This window comes from Dufourea novaeangliae, unplaced genomic scaffold, assembly GCF_001272555.1.
Source record: "Dufourea novaeangliae isolate 0120121106 unplaced genomic scaffold, ASM127255v1 scaffold141, whole genome shotgun sequence".
Lineage (NCBI taxonomy): Eukaryota > Metazoa > Arthropoda > Insecta > Hymenoptera > Halictidae > Dufourea > Dufourea novaeangliae.
In genome coordinates this window covers 1,414,054-1,436,911 of record NW_015374017.1, presented here as the reverse complement: position 1 = coordinate 1,436,911, position 22,858 = coordinate 1,414,054, and the positions used below count along the sequence as shown (strand labels likewise).

General features: G+C 40.0%; 3 protein-coding genes across 3 annotated transcripts in view; 1 reads left to right on the top strand and 2 right to left on the bottom strand.

Moving 5' to 3' along the window:
- LOC107188832 (synaptic vesicle membrane protein VAT-1 homolog-like) overlaps nt 1-3,947 on the top strand; it is a 35,886-nt gene extending 31,939 nt beyond the window's left edge. The window contains exons 4-6 of the mRNA XM_015577199.1: nt 1,833-2,210; nt 2,777-3,203; nt 3,802-3,947. Coding sequence (XP_015432685.1) covers nt 1,833-2,210; nt 2,777-3,203; nt 3,802-3,827 — 831 coding nt within the window. The 3' untranslated portion in view covers nt 3,828-3,947. The remainder of the gene's footprint in view (nt 1-1,832; nt 2,211-2,776; nt 3,204-3,801) is intronic.
- Nucleotides 3,948-10,544: 6,597 nt separating this feature from the next.
- LOC107188837 (CD109 antigen) lies at nt 10,545-16,616 on the bottom strand. Its single transcript, XM_015577207.1, has 6 exons — nt 16,568-16,616; nt 16,227-16,399; nt 11,931-15,963; nt 11,288-11,481; nt 10,924-11,204; nt 10,545-10,847 (listed from the first exon to the last, which is right to left on the bottom strand). The coding sequence occupies exons 2-6, from the start codon at nt 16,394-16,396 to the stop codon at nt 10,645-10,647; spliced, it is 4,881 nt and encodes a 1,626-aa protein (XP_015432693.1). The 5' UTR covers nt 16,397-16,399; nt 16,568-16,616; the 3' UTR covers nt 10,545-10,644.
- A 2,609-nt stretch (nt 16,617-19,225) lies between these two features.
- Nucleotides 19,226-21,692, bottom strand: LOC107188861 (protein aurora borealis). Its single transcript, XM_015577240.1, has 7 exons — nt 21,597-21,692; nt 20,976-21,261; nt 20,602-20,890; nt 20,464-20,549; nt 20,189-20,386; nt 19,896-20,118; nt 19,226-19,740 (listed from the first exon to the last, which is right to left on the bottom strand). Exons 2-7 carry the CDS (start codon nt 21,249-21,251, stop codon nt 19,226-19,228), a joined length of 1,587 nt encoding a protein of 528 aa, XP_015432726.1. The 5' UTR covers nt 21,252-21,261; nt 21,597-21,692.
- Between the last annotated feature and the right edge of the window lie 1,166 nt (nt 21,693-22,858).

Below are 22,858 nucleotides of genomic sequence, written 5' to 3'. Positions count from 1 at the left end.
CCCCCCCCCCCCCCGTTGTGTAGTCGGAGCACGTACACCGAGGAAAGCTGGAAAAAAGCACTTGACATGAAAAATTGCATTTCCTGATCACGTAGGACTTTCCCACTTTCTTCGATGTCCCACCATCGACTCCCCTACCACTAACCCACCACTACCACCAACCCATATTTTCCCTTTCGCCGTGTGTATGTATAGTTATTCACGGCGTGTGCTCGCGCGCGCACGCTCTTTTCGAGTAACTGTTTATATACATACGTATGTGTATACATATATACAATCCCCCTCGTATTACACTAATCCAACTATCGGAACACCGCGTAAATCCGTACCGTATTTTCTCGTTTAGTAGACGGTGGTGTTAGGGGTTCCCCTAATATTCGTTGGGAATAATGAACACACGCGCGGTCTGTATGATCATTCCGGATTCTTGCCGTTTTTATAAGTGGCATCGGATATATTGCCCTTCATCATTGAAAATATTGGATGTAGTTAGGAAAAAAGGGGGTACACTTTATTCGATTTCGATGAAACTTGGTGAAATTGCGTCGGATACTTCCAAATGAACGTTATGTTTAAAGGTTTATCGGGGCGTTTGAACATTTTTTCATAATAAAATAATTTTCCGTATGATTGTTCATGTTGATCGGACCTAGATTTCTGTATCTAAGGTCATTTCAAGGTCATACTAGATACTAGGTCGTTGAAATTGTGTTGACATCACCTACAACGGTACAAGTTAATCACAAAATTATCTCTCCTTCTCTGTCTGTCACGACCTGAAATTATCCAAACAGTGTACGCAAGAATGTATATTTCCCACGTAGTCCAAATCCCTCATCGGGTGGATCCTTTTATGACGCACAATTTAGAGCGGCTTCTTAACATTCTGGGTTCCGTGGCCCTCCCTTTTTGCTACCTCTTTCTTTTTCCTTCTTTTTTCCCCGCATGAAATTCTTGGTGCCTCTTCCCCGTGGCTTCCCTCCGCGGCTGGGCTTCTCCAGGCCCCGGGATTGGTCGTGTTATTGGGTATCGAATTCTCTGCAACATGGACGATGGACGCCGCGGACAGAAGAGAGCGGTGGTGGTGGGTCAGCTCCTCTCGATTCTTGGAAATAATGAATGCTGCTTCTGTTGAAAATCTCCAAGGGCCACCACACTTCGTTCAATTTTTACTCTCCCCCCTCTTGTAATACGGCTACTGTTTTACTCCCACCCTCTTGAGCGTCGATGAGACGGAAAACACAGTCGTCTTCAAATATGTACCTCGATCCTTTAATCCAGCACAATCGAAACCATTGAACGGTTTACCGAACAAAAAATTAAATGGAAGATACAACATAACCTAACTTAGTCGAACACTTGGCTCCACGGGTGGGTGTATAGTCACACTGCGTATAGTATATTTTGTAAGATGAAATGTGAGCCTATGGCCTATGCGGCAAAAATCACTCTCAGCCCAATGTGCATAGGATAATCACATTATATTCTTGCTGGTAGTACAGTTTTATAACTGTACCACCCAGTTACCGAGTGACATCAATCACTGTCAAGATTGCCATACGTAGGTACCAACAGAGCTGTCGAACAATCCCAGAGTGTGACTCTAAAATGATTACAGTGGACTCTTGATATATTGCTGGGCGTATAGGCACCGTTCAAAGAAATGACCTCAAACCAATGAATTGTGTAGAGATCAGCGGTCTTATAGCAAGCTGCAATATATCAAGAGTCCACTGTATTAGGTAATAGAATCGTTACAAGATTAAGGGCTCTGTTGTCCTCGTGAATCGCCTGAAAATATTCATCTTTGATATGTTTTTTTTTTGCTCCAGGGCCAAGCAGTAGTTCAACTGGCCAAAACGGTGAACGACGTGACGATATTCGGAGTTTGCAGCAAATCGAAACACGAGGCCCTGAAAGCAGTCGGCACGATCGATCATTTCTGGATCCTCCAACATTTTTGTTACACCCTGTATATATATGTATATATAAATCGGATCCGTCGTCGTTGTCCTAAGGATTGCTTACTTATTTTCGATTCTATCGACAGGATCTCCCCGGAGGGCGTAGACATAGTTCTCGATTGCCTGTGCGGCGAGGAATGCAACAAGGGATACGCGTTGCTGAAACCCATGGGGAAATACATCCTTTACGGGTCTAGCAACGTGGTCACCGGAGAAATGAAGAGCTTCTTCTCAGCGGCACGATCAGTACGTGATTACGACCAGCCTTTCAGTTGACCCCTCATAAAAAGATTTATCTTTCTTGGATAGTCCATACACACGTTTGATATTCGAATCTTGTGTTTAGTCCTGCTGTGGTGTGTTCGTCGCTTCAGTTACACATTTGAAATAATGGATGAGAAATGTCGGTATCTTTTTCTACCGATTACGTTCGGTTACACTTTATAAGTGAACATATTTATTCACTAAATTAAATTACAGCTCTCTATATTGTTTACTGCAAAAAATTCCGGTATTTCGTTTGCACATCTCTTTCCGTAATAATGAAAATATTTTTGACGAAACGGGAACGCGATTTTACATTGAAGAGTAACGCGGCTCATAGTAGAGTATCAGACTAAAGAAAAAACGTGAAAACACGCTTAGATTAAAGATCCAAAGACGGTCATAGATGGTTAAAGTTGATTTTTATATTAATCTATACGAGTAAATATATGTACAGAGAAATACTTCGTGAAATGGATTGTTCATTTAAGGATGACCTGTGAAGAGAGCAGATTTCAGTATTATATCAACAATGATCGTTTTTACAGTGGTGGCAAGTGGACAAAGTGTCCCCCATAAAGCTCTTCGAGGAGAACAAAACGCTGTCCGGTCTGAATCTCCGTCACCTGATGTACAAGCACGGCAGTCACGATTACGTGCGGCAGTCGGTGGAACGGGTGTTCGATTTGTGGAGCGAAGGTAAGATAAAGCCGGTAATAGATTCGACGTGGGCGTTGGAGGACGTGCCGGAAGCCATGCAAAAGATGCACGACCGCAAGAACATCGGCAAGATCGTGCTGGACCCGAGTCTGGAGCCAAAACCGAAACCGGCGACGCCCGCCAAGGGTAAAGCGAAAGATAAGAAGGCGGCCAGTCAGGAGGAGAAGAAAGCGTCGAGCGTAGAATCGGAGGATGGCGAGAAGAAGAAAGAGCCGGAATTGACAAACGGAACGTCCGAAGACAAATCCGATAGCGGTAAATAACATGAACAGAATTCTTGTTTTGGTATCGTTCCTTCTGACCCTGTACCGGGAGTTAACACATTCAGGATGGCAACACGATTTCCCAATGTCAATAAGCTGTCGTCAATGCTTGTTACGGTATAAAGTGTATACAGACATAGAGGATAATATATTTCCCTTTATCCTTAACCCCGTTGCTTTATGACAATCAGACACGTGATGACGATTTCAAACTGGATTTAATAAACATGTGTGCTATTCATTTTCTTTGAGTCAAAGTGAAATTATTTTTATTTGTATTAATATTTCAGATTTTGTGCAAATGTTACACTTGCCCTGAGAATAAAATCCCTTTTGTATTTGGGACATTATTAACGATAAAGTAATTCTTGAGCGTACAGTAAAAAAAATCGTAAGGCAAGGGGTTAAGATGAGTGCATCACACGTTTCTGAAGGTTCTCTATAGTTTATCACCAAAAACCCTTTCATAATTCGTTAGCATTATACTATCGTATTTTATGGGAAGTATCCTGAATGTGTTCTGAGGTATTCGATATTTTTTATATCATCTTATGCTCTTTCTGATTGATCAATCGTCTATTTATTTTTAGATTCGAAAGAAAAAGAATCGAGCTGAATTAGCGGCGCTGGCTATTTCTATTATACGTATATATGTATACATATATATATAAGAAAAAGCAAAAATGATATCCTACGAAGATCTAGAATTTCCAGATACGTGCTACTTCATTATTAAGAGGTCATCTACAGCTTGTTGCTGCGCGAAGAACTTGATGAGAACATTTTTTTGATCTAACTACTGATTGAGCAACGACCTCCGCGCAAAGCCGTGTGCCAGATGATGGCGACTTTTCAAGTTCTTCGAAACTAAAAAGATAACAGAAGAATCCAGCAAAAAACAAGAATTTGCCTGGATTTCATCGAAGAGAAATGTAGTTAGCTCTCAGTCGTTTGAGTCTGTAAAACGGACTCTTTTCGCCGAAATCATCTGAATGGCTCTGTTCTCCTCCCGTCTGTTTTTTTTCCCCTGAGATCGACATCCAAATACAAATATCAATTTCGACGCGGTCCACAGTAGTTTGCAGAATATAAAAGAACTATTATTTTTATTTTTTCACACTGACCAAAACGAATTGATTTCGCGTAAGAAGAAAAAAAAATACTTGTTGGACGCCCAGACTCGTTGGACAGGTCTGAGGAAAACAAGGATTGCTCTTTTTTCTAACGTGTCTTTTGAATGCTTTTCACACCACTGAATTATTCGTACTTATCAGAAACATTTAGGAGCGAAAACAAAAAACAAATACTTCAAAAGACCGCCCAACGAATCTGAGCCGACCAGCGAATTGCTACTTTATCTACTCGCATCGACTACTATTCTACTGCGATACATATATATGCAGCAACATTTTACACTACTATAATAGTACCATTTACTGTAATTTAATAGAGTATGGTAATCTAATTGAGCTTCGACGGTGGGAATCGCGTAAAATCATACCTGTACCCATCCCGTGGAGCTGAAAAGAAGCGATTGTGTATTACTTTTTTTTATGTATGCCTAACTTCTTTTTTTATTCTATTTTTTAACCATAAAACGTGTTTTTACTCCGATATTTTATTATCAGAATATTGTCGCGAGACGATGAATTTATAGCTTGATAGTTTTAACGATAATCTCAGTATAAGAATTCACTGTGGTATTTTAAATATATTCGTTTTTAAATTTTATGAAATCGATGAAAGCACAAAAATATAACTGCCCGCTCCGCTGACGCAACAATTGGCGGTCATTTTAAACGTGAAAGATGTCGATAACTTTTGCAACGATATTTATCAACGATATATGTATATCTCTGTTACCGGTAACTTAATTTTTTTAATTGCTGAATATCTGATGAAGTCTTTGATTTTACAGTTTAGTTAATTTTTTCTTCCTCCCTTCGATGAAGATTCATTCAGATTATCATATATGTGTATAATCATAAATTGTGTTTTCAGAGTCACCCTAAATTAAAAAGATCTCCGTTGTTAACGTTGTAACGTATATTTTTAACAGTGAAAAAAGTTCAGTGCCGCTCAGTTTCATTGAAGCCGAATATCGATATTTTTAAAACATAAGGGGGAAGCCGTTTTGTAATCGACTTTTCTAATCTATAATCTATTGACGAATGGAGATTTTGAACGATTGCATGTGAGAGAGAGAGAAAAAGAGAGGGTACACGAGATAGCGCAATTGGTTTGTTGAATCGAAACGAACGAATGTTCAAATGGTGTCTAGAGAAGCAAAGCTTGAAGTCTGGGTGTGTCTCATCGTCGATACGCTGAGAACGCCTCGAGGTTCTGTCTCGAACGACGAAAATATTAAAGGGAAAAATGAAATAAACGAAAAGAAAAAAAATGGCTCCGGAAAAGAGCGCGTTGATTGATGCAGAGTAAAATGCATATCTCCCCGAAACGGTTGGAACAATGTTTATGTAGCTCGATTTTGTTAGAGTTTGATACTAGCTCTGTATACCGATAATATCTATATTATAAAAGGTCACTATTAAACGAGAGAAGTTGCGGACGAGGGGGATCTATACATATTATATATATAAATATAAATAAATGAAAAAAAAAATAATAAATGATTAAATAATTAAAGTGATCGGCGACGCTCGTTCCTCCGCGGCTCGTCGTTGTCGACGCGATGAAAAAAATGTGTGAGAACTGCAAGAATTATTGACTATTACTATTACTGCCGTATCGAATCTCTCAGTCCAAACGGGTACGTAAAGTACTCGTGTAACTCATCAAGATCATATATATCAGTCTGCATAAACAGAAATGGAGAGAGAGTAGATAAAAGAGAGAAAAGAATAGATGAGAAAAAACTCGCGGAGAAAAAAAATGGTTGAATGTGGATCTGCATATTTTAAGACATCTTTTGAATACTTGTGCAAGAGAGTACTGAGCTGAGGTAAAGAGGTTAAGGTTGAAACGCGACAGTAATAACCTCCACGCGAGAGAATATAGTACACACTTTTATTCACATACGTGCGATGATACACATCATACTGTATATTTTATGTAAGGCTTTAAATGTTTCATCAAATAACTCTATTATATTATAATATATCTATATATTTGTATCGATCGTTTTCCCTATCCTGGTCATTCGTTCAGGTCCGGCATTATATCAGCGTCCCAGTGGTATCTGTCTGTAATTAATGCCCGGCGTGTTCGAGGGTTTTGTAGCATTTTTCGAATTAGTTCTGGCCGCTGGTATCGCCATCTAGGATGACCGTTACTGTTTCGAATTGTTATCCTCGTGTGTTACATGCAGAGTTTTTGTGTTATTATTGTGAAATATTCTTCTTGAAAATGAATGGCTAAGAGGGAAAGCTTTCCTACGGAGAATTTCTTAACATTTTATGTTGTTATAAATAGGAGACAGTAGTTTTAACAGAGAAAATATTTTGTCTTGTTCTGTTTCTGTGGCCAGTAATAATTGGCTTTCTGAATGATACACCAGTCATTTACAAGAAAAATTATAATAATATAAAGACTCTCGAAACATATTGTTTTAAAGATCAGTCACAGTGTGTCACATACTATGACAATGGAAACAGGTAACTTACCCGTGAACATTATTGTTGTGAAATGTCATGTAATCCGGGGCCAGCAGACCATTACACTTATTCAATTCCCGCTAACCGGGTCTTAATTACAGATTTCTTTTTAAAATCTTTATCCTTAAATCTTGCTCAGAGTTATTCTTGCACCGTTTCATGTACTCACTGTAGCTTTGTGGAACTTCACCGTTTGCTGTCTGCCTTTGGAAACCAAGAAGGCTGAAGAATTTCAATAGTTATTCACCCAATCACTTAGAGGCACAATCCAAACGAGATCACAAGCGGTCGAGTTCCAGGGACCAGTTAATTTTCTTGTAATACAACTTTTTTGTACGTTTAGTTCAGAAATGTGCACTCGGATCGAACCGATATATATTAGAATACAGACGTGTAGGATTATTTTGCAATTGTCTTGTGGGAAAACTGCCGTGAATAACTTATTTTTCGGCTTGCTGATAATTAATATTCAATACATTTATATTACAAATTAACCGAGGATAAGTGGGTAGAAAACGGTTAATGACACATTTCTGGTGCTTTTTCGTAAATTACAATTATTTAGACACGATCCAGCAAATGGTTCGACGACTACAAGTAGGACCAATAATATCATTCCGTTATTCTTCCCTCTCATAAGTTACTTTTTTTCTGTTGAACGAAATCTGCATCGTGGGAGAACAGGACGTACAGTTTCGCAACGTGATACATCATATAATTATGTGTAAAATTGTAAAATTCGTCCCGGGGTCCGGGCGAAAGGCCATCTGTTTTCTTTGACCTACGTATGATTCTTCTAATCCCCCGAACGGGTGCTCGTGAAAGAAAACAAAAAACATTTTTCGCCCGCTCTCCGGAAGCTCGATATATAGATTGTATTTTTGGCTTATTATTGTAAGACTGACTATGTTGCTATATTAAAGATTGCTTCGAAAATAACATGATTCGGAATTAATCGTTTCAGGGTTTTGCATTCGTGACTTTTTCTTACAGCCCTTTTAGGAAGTGCAATGAACCTGACATGCACACCCCCAGTCAGCCAAACTTGCAAAGCCAAATTTTGTCCAGTGCCTGGTATAAGGTTATGGTTACAAGTTTGATGCAAGATTTGCTATAAACAACTTCGTGCACATTGGCAGCAAATTGACAGCAATTTTACTCGCGCAGACTCTGTTTCATTTTTGCCCTCAATTTGACACAGGTTATGTTGCCAATTTGCTTTACCATTTTGTTAACAGGCGTTGCCTGAAAAACCCACGCCAAATGTAGAAACAGATGGCTATGGTTTTTTTTTAGACAACTTTTATCATTATTTGCTCGAAACTTGCACACAACTAGTTATCAGGGACAAGATGATGGAAAAAAAGTATGGGTACAAGAAAAACTTGTAATTCTTCCAAAGTTGGTAATTAAACGAAACGAGGCGGGTCAAGTATTTGTTTTATTTTGTTTTACTCGTATAAAGGTTATAAAACTTAAAAATATATTCAACACACGTTAAATGCTGCTCTCTCCATCTCTTTCTCTCTTTACTAGTTTAAATATATTTTCGGACGGATCGTACGAGCGAGACACAGCTCTTTACAATGATTTAAGTTTAAGGATAATTTAACATGCAAATAGATACGTTGCCTTTGAATAAAAGTTTATCCATAATTGATAGACAGATCGTTTTGAAAAAGAAGACAAAAAACATCGTCGCTATGCGTATTCGCAAACAAACTATTTGTTAATAGTAAATGATACTATTTATTGTAAAGCAGACTTCTTCATGGACGGTATTATTAACGTTATGTGTACTATGATATTAGTTGCACCAATGAACAAACAACTTTATGTTGACTGCCAAGATTTGACGTTTAAACAAGTAGCGTGTATACAATCCTGTAAACACGATTACCAGTAGTACACAAGTCAAGACACAGATACACTTGTATTCTTAACAGCAAAATCTTAAATGGGTGTATTTTCTCACGATTTTATCTCAATTTATAAAAATCTGGACAGTCAACATTTTGAACAAATGATTATTTATCAGTACAACTTCTGAAGGCATGCAACAAAATATTTTGTTTAACCCTTTTCGAAGATAATGAAACGTTAATTAACGACTACTAATTAACGATAAATATTTGAATATAAGTATCCAAATACGTCGCAAACCTTCAAAATACCAGTCCACATAACACTCTACTTACGAGTTAATGTTATAATAAGTGCTAAAATACTAAAAATAGATCTTTGATGTTCGAACAGGCAAAAATAACTATACAAAAGAATATTAATTCTCTTTTTTCGAGGCAAACATAACCGAACGAATGCCTCTCTAGGGAAATACATACGGTAAAACGTCGTTAATTGTTCAGAGTTCCATCTAACCTACTATTTACAGATTGCCGACCAATAGCAACATTTCTTAATCGGAATGTATCTTTTGATTCATAAACTGACAGTGTCCGAGGAATATCATGAAGGCACGATTTACAAACAATTGGATTTTGTCATGTTACAAATAGAACCGACACAAATCGAGTCTTTTGAAATGAGAAAATGTACAGCTCTATCGTTTCTCCAATGTCCAATAAATTCCGACAGAATTAAAATTGCATATATTGAGGAGAACAAAGTTAAATGAATATTAATAAAAGAAACTTATCGTGGATAAAAAAGAAGTATTTTTACACTCGTGTCTCTTATCATAAACATACTGAACATACAATACTTTCTTTACCCACTGTATATGTTAGGTGTATAATCATTAGCAATAATTATTGTTTCAAAAAATGAATTATTAATTTCCTCAACTAGATAGCAACTAGATCTTTTATTTATTCTAGAAAGCAATAAAAAATTAACATTACAATGGTAATGTTGTTTTAAATTTTGCCTAACCTTCAGAACAATCAATCAAATTTACAATAGTTTTCACTACATTTTGTAAGAACATACGCAACCAGATAAATGGTTACTAACCTTAGTATCTTTCTGGTTGAGTGAAGCCTAAATTATTGCTAAAGACTATACATTGTCACATTTTAAAATTTTGAAAATGTGAGTTGTCAATGTACTTTAAAATGAAACTAAACACGAGTTATCACAAAATTGTTTCTGTTAATTCGAATGGTATTTTTATTTGTTGCTTCTAAGAGGAGTTAATAAGAGTTTTCTTTTTTTTTGGTGTGACAAGCTTACGAGAAATCTCGATCTCGACTAAAGTTTCATTTGTACTTCAGATTCCTTGCCTCCTGGGACACAACACGCTGCTCGAACTACACGACCGGTTCACGATCGTAAAAACGGCGAAAAACGTTCGAATAAATCCGTATATCCATTGACTAACAACATTAAATTACAATAAAATATCGAATATTTTAGTTAAAGGTGTATAAAAAATATGCGTTCCAAACCCGGCGGGTCTCGAAATTCTACGTTTTGTGCGCTAAATATAAAATTTTTCGATATACAATATAACAAATAGTAAATGGACGGTAGAAAAGTATTCCCTTGTCGTAACTAGGCCGATGAAACGCTTTAAAGATAAGTGTAGCTGAAACCTTCAAAAATCTCTTAACACATACATCTGAATTTTATACAGATACCAGTTCCAGCTTTGCACCAAAGTACTTCGTTTACGATCTAGAAATCATTTGTTTCGCCTAATGATAATGATAATCGTCATATTTTTTTTAAACATATATATGTATATATGTATATGCGTGGACGGCATTGTAGAAAAAAAAAAGAAAGAGAAGAAACATGGCAATGACGAGTAAGACATAAGGCGCGAAATTTTAAATTGTTTACCGTTAAATGTCGTAACTAACCCACGCTGAACTCCTGTGTTCGAAAGTATCTCGTCGCGACGAGCACTAGACACATAACCAGCACGAAACCAGTCGGCGTGGCTAACAATGCGGCAGTGTTGTAAATTGGACAATACGGACATTGGGAGCTGCCGCAAACTTCACAAATGTTCAATGTGTACGTCGGCAAAGCATCGAATATCGTTTCGTTGAAACGTTCTGAAAACGAATATATCGATTTTATCGTACTTATTTTGTCATACCTATCGCCTAATTGCAAAACACCGATACGTACCTGGGGCATAGTAATCGTAAACTCTGATAGGATGATACCGCGACATATTCGCGACCGGAAACCATCTCTCTATGGTAAAGTTTACACAGGTTTCCTCTTGATCCAGATAATCGAAGTAGAAAAGAACCTTCCGTTCGAGGAACCTCGCTCTCTGAAGGTTTCTCACTTGTCTCGAGAGAATGTATTTATCCAAGTTTTGTTGCTGGATTATATAACCCGTTGGTATGGCTACATCCAGAACCGCCATTCCAGAGCGTAATGATTCATTTATGTTTGTCCACCTGTGTGAATCGATACACGTACACATTAGAAACGGGAATACAGAAAACACCAGTAAACACCTCTGCGGAGAAATGCTATATACCTTTGACAACTAAGGTACGATATGTGAGACTGATTTCTGCCATGGAAGTTCGCTCTGGTGACTAAATCAAACGATCTGACCGGCGGCTGGGTCTGAAATTTGGGAATGTCCACGTTGTACTGCACCGACATTTGCAGGATAGCGTAACCGGCACCTTTGGCTTGAACTTTCACTGTTCCCCATGCTTCTGGTATCTAACGAAATAGAAACAAGTAAAATTAGTATTCACGGTATTGCAACGATTCGTCTTCGATCGAACATTAACCCTCATCCGTCCATCATTTTCCAAACTTAATTGGTACCTCTGTGTCGAGAGGTGACCCCTCGGCATTGTAGGATGGAGGAGGCGGAACGGATTAACAGCTGTCCCTGGGGGGGGGGAGCAGCAACACTCCCCCTACTGAGGAGAGCCCCGCCCCTGGATGGGCGGGGCCGGTCGCGGAAATGTGCTTCTGCGTTCCCGTGGCCGGCCCTCACGCCCGAGAGGGTCACCGAGGGGTTTTTAGTACGATAAAAATTCCACATAGGTCGTCTCCGCCCCCAATGGAGGCGGTACACCTTTTGAAGGTTTTTCCCCGAAAAAAAAAAAAAAAAAAGAATACGACGGATGAGGGTTAATTCATATTCGAGCCATCACAATTACCTCGATCGTTTGCAGCCTCGCCAGATTCTTGTCGTTAACGAACAACGTTTTCGTTTGTCCCGGGAGAGCGGTCGCTTCCACGGTGACGGTCAACGAGCTAACATCCCTGATCCTCGTTCGAACCGTGTAATCCATCAGAGCCTTCATCGCCCATGCAGTATCTTGCGTGGACGCCCATCCGCCGTCCGTTAACCTCTGAGCGTTCAGCCACTTGACTATAGGCTCGATCATGGTTTCCTGCCTGGCGACATGAACGAGCAGAGCGTACGCGGTTGTCTCGATATTCTCCGAGTCGTATTTGTACGGCAAACGCGGAAGCAGGAATGGTTTTTGATTCTCCAGCTTGTAAGGAGGCAGTGGCACCTGTTCTCTGCCCCAGTAAGTCAAGCCACCCTCTCTGCGCGCATGACTGGACAATATATTGTATGCCTGTCCCGCGGAAGAAGCTTTGGCAAGCAACAACGCGTACGCCACTATCGCTATTTCGTACGGTTTCCCGCGGTCCTCGACAAGCTTTAAATTCCTCTCCAACCATTTCACCGCGTTACCAGCGCTCACGGCGACCTGCGTTCCTAAGCCTTCCGGCAGATCTTTCACGCTTTGCAACGTGATCAGAACGTGGGCGGTCAGACTGATGTTACGATGCGTGATTATATCGTAGTTGTAGTTCAACGAACTGTTCATTTTCCGATCGGGCAGCCAGCTGATCTCGTAGAACGATCCGTCCGCCGTTTGGTGTTTCAATAACCACGTGACAGCCTGAGCGATCACCTCCGGATCGATGTACAAGTAATTCTCCCACTCATAGAAACGCGCCTCTTGCAGCACACGGGCGCAATACGCTGTTAGCCAAACGCTCGACGATGATTGGTTCCAATCGCTACGGAACAAACTGAACGATCCGTCCCGGTTCATGAACGACAGTTGTCGTTGATAACCTATATTCATGTAATAAAAGCTCTCCTTCTCTTGGGTACGGTTACGCTGGTTGATCAGCCGCATGTACAACGTTGTGTACAGATTCGCCGCGAAACTGAACATATTCTGTTCGGCGCTGTCCATGGGAAGATTTATGAGACTGGTGGCGTTGACAGGCATCGTTGGGAAAATCGGGCCTACCACGTCGCCGACTAAACTGATCACAGCCTTGTTCGAACCGAATACGTAGTAACGATTCTCGTCGTAGGATATGATCGGTGTCTCGGTGATATTCACGTGCATGTATTGGAACACGTAGGCACGGTTGCTGAGGTCGAGCAGAATCGACTGATGACGATACTGCGGCACACCGTCCGCCTCGACGCGTAGATTACGCGTGACCGAGTCACGGCCGATCACGGTGGTCGCGTAAATGTGTACTTTGATGTCCCCGAGTCGGACAGGCACGATTGGCAGATACACGATCGATGCGTCCTGCGCGGAGATCCAAATGAAGAACTGATGCTCGCCGAACGATGTACGGGGTTTGTACGACTGTACGATACCGTTGTCCTCCACGTGAACGAACTTGTAGTCCTTGGAACCGGCCAGAACGACCACCGCTTCGATATTGTGCCGCAGGTAATTGAACACCGAGACCCTTATACCGATCTGTTCGCCCTGCTTGCTGTGCGTCGGCATCTCCACGTTGATGTAGAACGGTAGAACTCCGACGTACTCGATTGCTTTCGGTAGCATACCAAAGCCCATGCTCGGCGACATACCGAACGCAGTGACCATCCAGTGAGCCGGTCGTCGCGGTACATCTATATTGAAGATATGCCGACCATGGGGGCCGATGTTAATGTCCTTCCACAACCACACGTTCTCGTACAATCTTTGGATCCGATTGTATCGCCACTTGCGAAATTGCGTTATGTCGGTGATATTCCGGTGTTCGCAGGCCGCCTCGTCGGTGCCGTCCTCGCAATCCGACACGCCGTCGCATTTCTTGTCGAGTCTGTAACATCGGCCCGACAGACATTCACCGTATCCCTGTGTTTCGTTACAATTGTCCGGTCTTCGGTAAACAAACGCATCCGTGAACACCACCAATCCTATATATTCGAACGTTCGATTAGCGTCCACGCCGAATGTCGAGGAGGGATAGTAGACAAGTACGTCTGGATCGCCGTCGTGGTACAGCCAAGTATGAGCATGAGTACCATTGGTTTGCTCGTCGAAATGCGACATCTCACTGATTACGTTCGAATAGGTTAACTCGTTTCCAGCTTGCATGGCGAAGAACGAACGATCCACACCGGACAGAGCGACATACGCTCCTGGTTCCCCGTAAATGGCCACTTCAACGTTCTCGCCGGTCCTCGCTTTTTTATTGTTTATGAACACAGTGAAATTGTTTCGAGAAATACCATTCACGGCGAACGTTAAGGAATCCGCTACCACGTTGGCGTACTGCCCGATGTGGTAGACCGCTATGGTCGCGACAGGTGCCATTTCCGCGCTCAGAGGTATGGCGAATGTTTTTATGTTGTGCTGCATGGCGTCCTGACCGGTCAAAAGAATTGTACCTTTGGCCATAACAATATAGTTAAAGGTGTCGATATAGAAGTTCGTTTGAACATGGAATATCATGTACTCCCCGACCTTCGGGTTTTCGGTGGACGTGGAAATCTTTATGTGTTGCTGATTCGGTGATTCATGGGCCAACAATAGTAATTCCGTTTGCGTTCGGAAACCTTCGCCGTCGGTAAAATAAGCATAGATCCTCATAGAGGAAATGTCATTCAGTGTCTGTTGGGCTTGCTCCGAATTGTGCTCCAGTCCAAGCTGCTTTCTCAGATCGATCTTTGTGGACCAAACACCTACGTTATCCGACGATGGCTTCAGGTATTGCGTTTCCATGGTCCTACGACCACCAGTTCTCATTTCGATATCCGCGCGTATTTCCATTACCGCTCCGTTTAACTGCGTTTTCCTCAGCTCGGAATTGTCATGGAAGGACGCCACTAGATTCACCGGAAACGGCATCGCCGGCTTAAAAACCTGCGGGGTACCACCTAAAAATCGGATCTTCGTGGTGGAATTGAAAATCCGAGCTGTAGAATATCCTGTAATTATTTCTTCCAGAAACCGCTCCCCAACAGTCGCGGTAATAGTAATTTCCACACCGCTAGAGGCGGGCACGAAGGTTAGTAACTCCGACATAGGATATCGAAAATGATACGTTCCATTGAAGAACCTCAGAACAGGAACCTTGTCGTCGTAGTAAGACAATACCTTTAACCACGACGGATAGTACTCGTCGAAGTAAAAATATCTTTCGGTAGCTTCGGAACCAGATTCCATGTGAATTTTATCCAACGATTTGAAGCTTGCTTTTAACGTCAAATTCCCGCGCACCGGGGCTCCACTGGTGTAATTTGCTTGAACAATGCCGTATATGTAAGGATCATTATCGAAAAAGAATGCTGGCATTGTGACGTTAACTTCAAAACGTGTCTGGTAGTATTCCTCCACCAAGAAAGTCTTCTCCTCCACTTGGCTCTGCGCGATCACCTGTATGATCCATTCACCAAAAACAGGCTGATCGGAGAGCTGATACGATAATGACACTGTGCCCAAATTACTCTGTCTGCTCAGCCAACGTCTCATTATTCTCCTATTCGGATCTAACATGTACACATCGACAGGATTATTAAATGCTTTCAGTTCAGTATTAATGGGTATAGTCCTGAACCTTACGGTTTCTCCCTGCATATACATAGGCTTATCCAATTGAATGAAGATGGTCAATGATCTTTGGGAGAACGTAAGTTTAGTTTCGTTCAGGAAGGCCTGACCACCAGTCAAACTGTTATATGTTCCTTCCAGTCTCAGATTGTATTCTCCTCCAACAGAAGTTGGTGGCATTCTTATCATCAAGGTCTCTGGAATGTTCTCTTTCACTTCTTGATGGTCTGCTCCAATCTCGACTCCATTTCTTTGGATCGATGCACGCACCATCATTGGTAATGGGCTGTGCAAGACATTCACAGCCAACCGGTAAATCTGACCTGGTCTGACCATTCGAGAGGCAACCACAAAATATGTACTGTAAACAAAAACTGTGTTTATTTATCGTTCAACTTTATATTTGGCAAGTACAATAAGAAGCAGCTTAATATAGAATTGATTGTTTTTAAACAATTTTTTATATTTGTACGACAAGAAGGTTTTGTGTAATCGCAAAACACTGAGCACAGTGCAACATGCAGTGTAGATTAACGTACACAAACTGTGCATTATAAGGTATACAAAAACTATCAAAATAATGTCATCTTGTTAACTATTTATATAATCGTTTTTACAACTCACGCTTCTTTTATTATAATACTGTCGATAGAATTTCCAACATTCCGCATCCCATATCCAGTCTGATCTCTTTCATCGAGTCGATTCCACGGAAGGCGCGTCGATTCATTCGGCTCCTGCGAGAACTGACCGTTCCCGCAAGCGAAGGTTAACGCCAAGATCCAAATAAGCATTTTCTATAACGCATAACAATTAAATATTTTCGTTCCACCTACGGGCATCAAGTAGCTCTCGTAACCATTGGACAAAACGAAATCGAAACAGAAACAGTGTTGTTAATTGTGAATAAAATCGACGGTCAACGCCCAAAAATACGCGTTCACCGACTGGCATTTCTCACCTACCTCAACACACTTCGATTTTTTTCCCCTTAATCAAATCCACATATCACAATCAACTGCGACTGATTCGGCCAGACACATTTAAAAACTTAAAAAGAACGCTCCGCGGGGAAATGAAAAACTATGTACATATATTAGGCTCGGTGAATGCACCCCGGAAAAAGTTTCATGATTCAAAGGAGTGGTCACTCTCGTACACACTCCACTGTATTTGGTACGCCACGGAAAGTGACTTATACACGCGCGCGAGGGAAGGAGGGAAAAACTATGCACGCGACATCTTAGAGACCATCTGTGCATTACATAAATGAATAACTTTCGTTCAAACGGTCGGTCCATTTTAAGAGGTTTTTTATCGTTTTTATTTTATTGTAAACACCGCGTGAAGGTTATTGGTACGGTACACCGACGAGCAAATTCGGCTTCCACTAGGGGAAAAAGTAGCGTAAGGAAAGAGCCTCATATCACTTGGTATTGGGAATTATTGAAATTTTTGCCAAATTAACATTTAATTTAACATTTGAAATAAATTTATCAAGTGGAGGGAGGCCTTCCCCCTTCGTCATTGTTTCGCCTAGCGGAAGAAGGCCACTTGGTAAATTGATTTCAAGTACACTAAAATAAATGTTAAATCGAATATTAATTTGGCATAAATTTCAATAATTCCCGATACCAAATTTTAAGAGGCCCTTCTCCAACGCCACTTTTTTTACTAGCGGAAGCCGAGTTTGCTCGTCGGTGTAGGTACTTGTTATTTTATTTAACCATCCGGCTACCGAATATAGATTTATTTTGCAGATTATTACGTCCAGTACCTTATAGTTTATTACTTCTTCTTAAACAATTGGTTTTCTCTCTTCAGATTCTCACGTGCTATAAAACCATTTAATACACAATTAATTCAGCAACATTTCTTTCCAATGCAAATGCTACCAGGGCACGAGACATTCGTGCAACCAGTCTGTTCCGAAAACGCATTCTTCTCAATCAAGAACTCCGGCCGAACAGGTGTTATATCATCGAAACCTTTCCGTCGCGCTTTATTTGCATCGAACTCCCGTTCATCGACCTCTATGTCTGGCAGTTTCGGAGGATAATTCGGTGGAATCACATCAGGCGTATAGCCATCCCTTTTGGACAGATCTCTGCACACGAACACGAGACCTGCTATGTTAACAGACTTCGGTGGTGTGTCCAGCTCACTTGGCTCGAATTCTTTGTCGGGTAAACAAAATTTCGCACCAGCTTCCGCGGCCCTTCTATCCTCCTCGTCCTCGTATGGCACTTTCGTGCATAGAAATTCGTTGAACGAGCCGATATTTTTGAACAACATTTTCTGCTCGACGACCGTGAACGCGTTCGTTGAGAACGTGCCAAAGCACGTCAATCGCAAATATATAGTGATATAACCAGACGGTTTGTCGTCATCGTCCACGAGGCCGAATGTGTTGTCGATTTCATACGACCTAGGCAAATGACGGCGGTCGTTACTAGTCATCATCACGTAATCGCAAAGACAACCCGACATTGGGATCCTCGACCTCCCGAGGGGGTGTTTCTTCACCTTCTCCGGGCACACGAGGATCTCCTTGATTTTGTAAACGTCCAGAAGCATTGGCTTCGCACGCATTCGATCCACCAGCTCCCCAGGAGTCTTAATGAAGACGTACACCTTGCCGGCATTAAAGTGGACGTTTCTGTAGCCAGCTTCTCGTGACACCTCCTTGCCTCTGGTCGGTTTAGTCAGCAGAAAATTCGTTTGAAAGATTCGAAACAACGGCATGTCCGGGAATTGCATATCGACGCCCAAGCTGGTAGGATCGATACCCTGCAGCTTCTCGTGCTGCAAGCTGACGTGATCCACGAAAAGTTCCAGAATGTATAGTTTTTCGTCTTTCAAGGATGCACACTCTTTGTTCATGTCGGTATGCCGAATTTGTTCGATGTTTGCGAAAATAAGGATTGAGGTTGGTAATCGATGAAACTTGTAATTGATTAAACTTGTAATTTTGGAGGTAAGATCGGTCGAAACGGTATGTCTATTTGAGGGAACAATTGAATTCGTTTGGAAGACGCAAAATTAAATTTCCCGCGTTTCTTTGTCACTTTTGAGGAATTTCGAATGACGCGAAATTGGAATGTGAAACATTCATAAGCATTGGTATGGAAGTTTATTTGATCCTTATTTTATATTCTATTATACATTTTAGAGTACATTTTGATAAAAAAAATATATAACACGTTATATTTACTGTACTTGTACTGTACACTAATCATATATTAAATTACAATTTGATTATATATATATATTCAGGAACGCATAATTCATTAACATATATTCTTATTTATTACCACGGAGGATATATTGCAAAATACGCATAGCAGTGAACAGCCGAATATTCTCAGCCATTTTCATTCATTATATGTTATGTATTAAAATTTACTAGCTATAAATTTTAAACAGAAAACAAAACATATGAGCAGAGTATGATAAAACTATGAATAACAGATGCAGACGATAAAGACATGTTTAAAATAAATGTACTATTACTCTATACGAATGTCTGTATAAAAGTAATGAGTTAAATTTATCTAAGCTCATGAGCAGTAATTCGTTCTAATTTTGTATTTATGTTGCAAAGCACCCGATAGAAAAATTATTCAAAATATATGATTTTTCCTTTCTCTATTGGACCTTGACGGGGTGGAACAGAATATATTCATGTTTTCTTTCCAGTCAGACAAACGGAATTCGTCGTCAGTCAATACAATTCGATCATCCCAGCAAACCTTTTGTTTTACAGGGGTACCGTTATAACTGTCAGTGACATTCGCTGTACTGCTCATACTATAAGTCTGATAACCAGTGTCTTGCGCAGAATTAGAAACACTTTGCTGATCAGATATACCTAACACTGTATGGGTTTGTTGTAATATGCAACTCTCGCTGGTAACCATCTTGCAAGAGTCAGTCAAATTCTTTGACTCGTGAACACTGGTCTGTTTTTTGGAATTGAACTCTAATACATCGGTGTCAAAATCATTGGACCTCTTCGCGATGACTTTCGCCTCAATGAAGTTGTTCGTTTGAACACACGTGGAATTACCATTGAAATTCATACAATTGTCCGTTTTCTTTTCTCGCGTTGGTGTATTCATTTTATCGAGGGATTCGTCTAGAAAAAAGTAAAGAATCGGAATAGTATTATTAGTCATAGTTGCATCTGTAACTTGTAAAGATAAGAGTGTTCATAAAAGTTTCACTAAATCGAAGGTAGGCTGTACGGAAATGCCTCGATTGGTAGATATTATCAATGTTACGTGCCAATACCTAGAGAATGATCATTCGAATCTTCCTTATGGTGCATACTGGAGGATTGGTCTATGCTCATTGCGGCAGTGAAATCTAAGCGAGCAACCGAACGATTTCGGGACCTTACGCTTTCGCAGGACGTGTTATTCGTCACCCTGTGTATCGGTGATATATTGGGAGGAGGTGAATCATCAGGAATAATTTGAGACGTATCGTGATGATTATCGGTATCGTGCGAGTCCTGTAAAGAAAATCAACTTAAAGTATACCTAATATTAAGGGGCCTGCGAATAAAAGAAACTTCGATTTACCTTTAATTGAACTCCATCGGCTAATATTCCACTTGGTGGATGACTGGAGGATACTATAAAAGATCCATTCATATTTACAGGTGACAGACATTCGAAAGACTCTTCCTCATTCTCCACGCACTCATTGTGATTGAAGAATAACTTCCTCCTCAAGGAGCTGTTGCTCGAATTGGCATCGTCACTCTCAACATTCTGTTCCTGAACGCGAAATAAAACTTATCAAGGAACTTACTAATAGACTAGACTGATTTTGCATGTTATTTTTTTTCGTTTACTTGGGTGAATGTAAAATAAGGTTTCAGAGCTTCTTCAACATGTGGTGGTAGCTTGGACGGCAATGATAATACTGTTTGACTCCAGCCTAGAAAAAAATCAAAATTGCATAATGCTTTTCTACAATTTTTGCTAATTACCATCTTTCTTGGATTTAGAAGATTCTGGAGACGCATCACTAGACACTCTGGTTGAAGTGTTTGTTCTGATTTGAATTTTAGTGTCTTTTTTCTTTATTTCCCATGGGCTGGGGATAATATTATTCTCTTTAAAAAACCTATCGATGGCAGCCTGAGCTTTTACTTCACTCTCTGGGTCCATACAATGTATCTGCTGCGTGGGAAATTCTTCGATCTTGGCTGGCTTCATCAAGGCCAATTCATCCACGCTCCATGCAAAGTCAGGAGACTGCTGGGACGGACTTGAAACCTACGTATTGTATTCATGATCATATAAAGTCTTCAAGAAATTGTGTAAATCAAATCATTTGTAGAAAATAATTTCAAAACCATACCTTACTGAATGCAGTTGGACTAATCACAGATAAATGCAATCTACTAGATAAGTTAGTTTCAAATGGATTCCTTGCTATAAATTTTGTTAGGTTCGACGGTGGAGTAATGTGAACAGGAAGTACACTAAAGTTACTCCTGTTGGTTTGATATGTTTTATGCCTTGAGGTTGTATCATACTGTTTCACAGGAGTCTTGTATATTATAGGGCTCTTTATCGTTAAGCCACTGTATTTCTTTTCATTTTTAATTGGTGTTGTCCACTTCAATTGATCCATTCCAATGTGACTACAAAAATAATATATTTAAATTAACTTCAAAATGCAAAAGTTTCTTGTAATTAAATAACATTTTTTTAAAATGTGTTAAGTCTGATTAAATAAATGATATTTTATAGAATAATCTATGCTTTTCTAATGTAATAATAAATTCCATCGGGGCAAAATTCAATAAAACTTGTACCTGAGAACCGGTTTTTTTAACGAACGATTGTTGACAGAAAATATCACCACTTCGATGTAATATATATTTTTTGTGCAGTAAATGAATTTGCTTCTTAATTACACAGGACAATAATCTTTTCGCTTTGTTAAAAGGAGTTAGAAATCGTTTGGAGTACTTACATACACTGCTGTCGATGCTTTAACTTTAACGTCTTTTACCAATTCGTTTTAATTTTTGACCGTTATCGTCAAATGTAAACGTTGAAATTTCATGAATTCTTCTCACTAAATTATAATTTACCTTGTATGCAATTTTTGTACGCTATGATAATTATATCTTCATAATTCGAGAAATTGTTTACAAATTTGATTTAATTTTGTACTAACGAATCGTAATCACGTGACCGTGTCACAGATTACACGTCAAATGATGGAATTGGATGGAACTGTCCGTTGTGGTATCCAAGCTGTCCAAGACGTCGCGTCAATTTTAAAATCAAACTCGTATATACGACCGTGGTAGTAGCTTGGTAAGAAGATCATAGAACCCCCGGTGCATACGGAAGAGACCCCGCGTGGTGAGTAGTGGGGTCATAGAACCCCGGGACCAGGCGCCAGGGACCCCGTGTGGCGAGAACGTGGGGTCGCAGAACCCCACAGGTGGCGCCAGATAACCCGTGTTGTGAGAGCGTGGGGGCGATTCCCGGAATCTACGGCTACGAGATGGCTCATTACGGTAAGGCATTCTCGCAAGGGAAATTGTAAGCCGCCGACCAAAAAATAGATGTGATAAACTATGAAACTACATCTATTCTGAATTTATCTGTGACAAATAGACAAATGTAAGGCAAGATATAAAAACGAATAAAACAAGAACATGTAAAAAGTAACATTAATAAAATGTCCATTAACGATGATTTAGAATAAATTTTCTTGTAGTTAAGTGAAAAAATATATACTTGCCTGTTTCATGTTTCATGACTGTCATATTTATCCCTTAACCTTAAAATGAAGCATCGGATATTTTTATTCCCGTCAAATCATATAGATACACGCAATATGAATGGAATATATAACATTTCATTTGTGCTAATAATACTCAGAATTCATGCTTTATCGGTAACGTCGGGTATTGACACTAAAATGGTAAGGGGGCTTCTGACGCCCTCGAAACATGGGACAGAAAATTACATTGTATATTATTGTATAAACTGAGAAAATGAAAGTTTAATATTTGACAAATTAGTAATACCTGCTTCCGTGAAATAAAAAAATTAACAAAGCTACAACGTGACCTATGGACGCGGAATATTATGTTCAAGTGTTTGCATATTAATTTCCATTTACGTCATTTGCATTGAAAAGTGAAAAAAAACTGATTGTTGGACTTTATTCCTGATCGTTGCTGTCAGCATAATATTCGTTCACGATAAGTGCGTCTA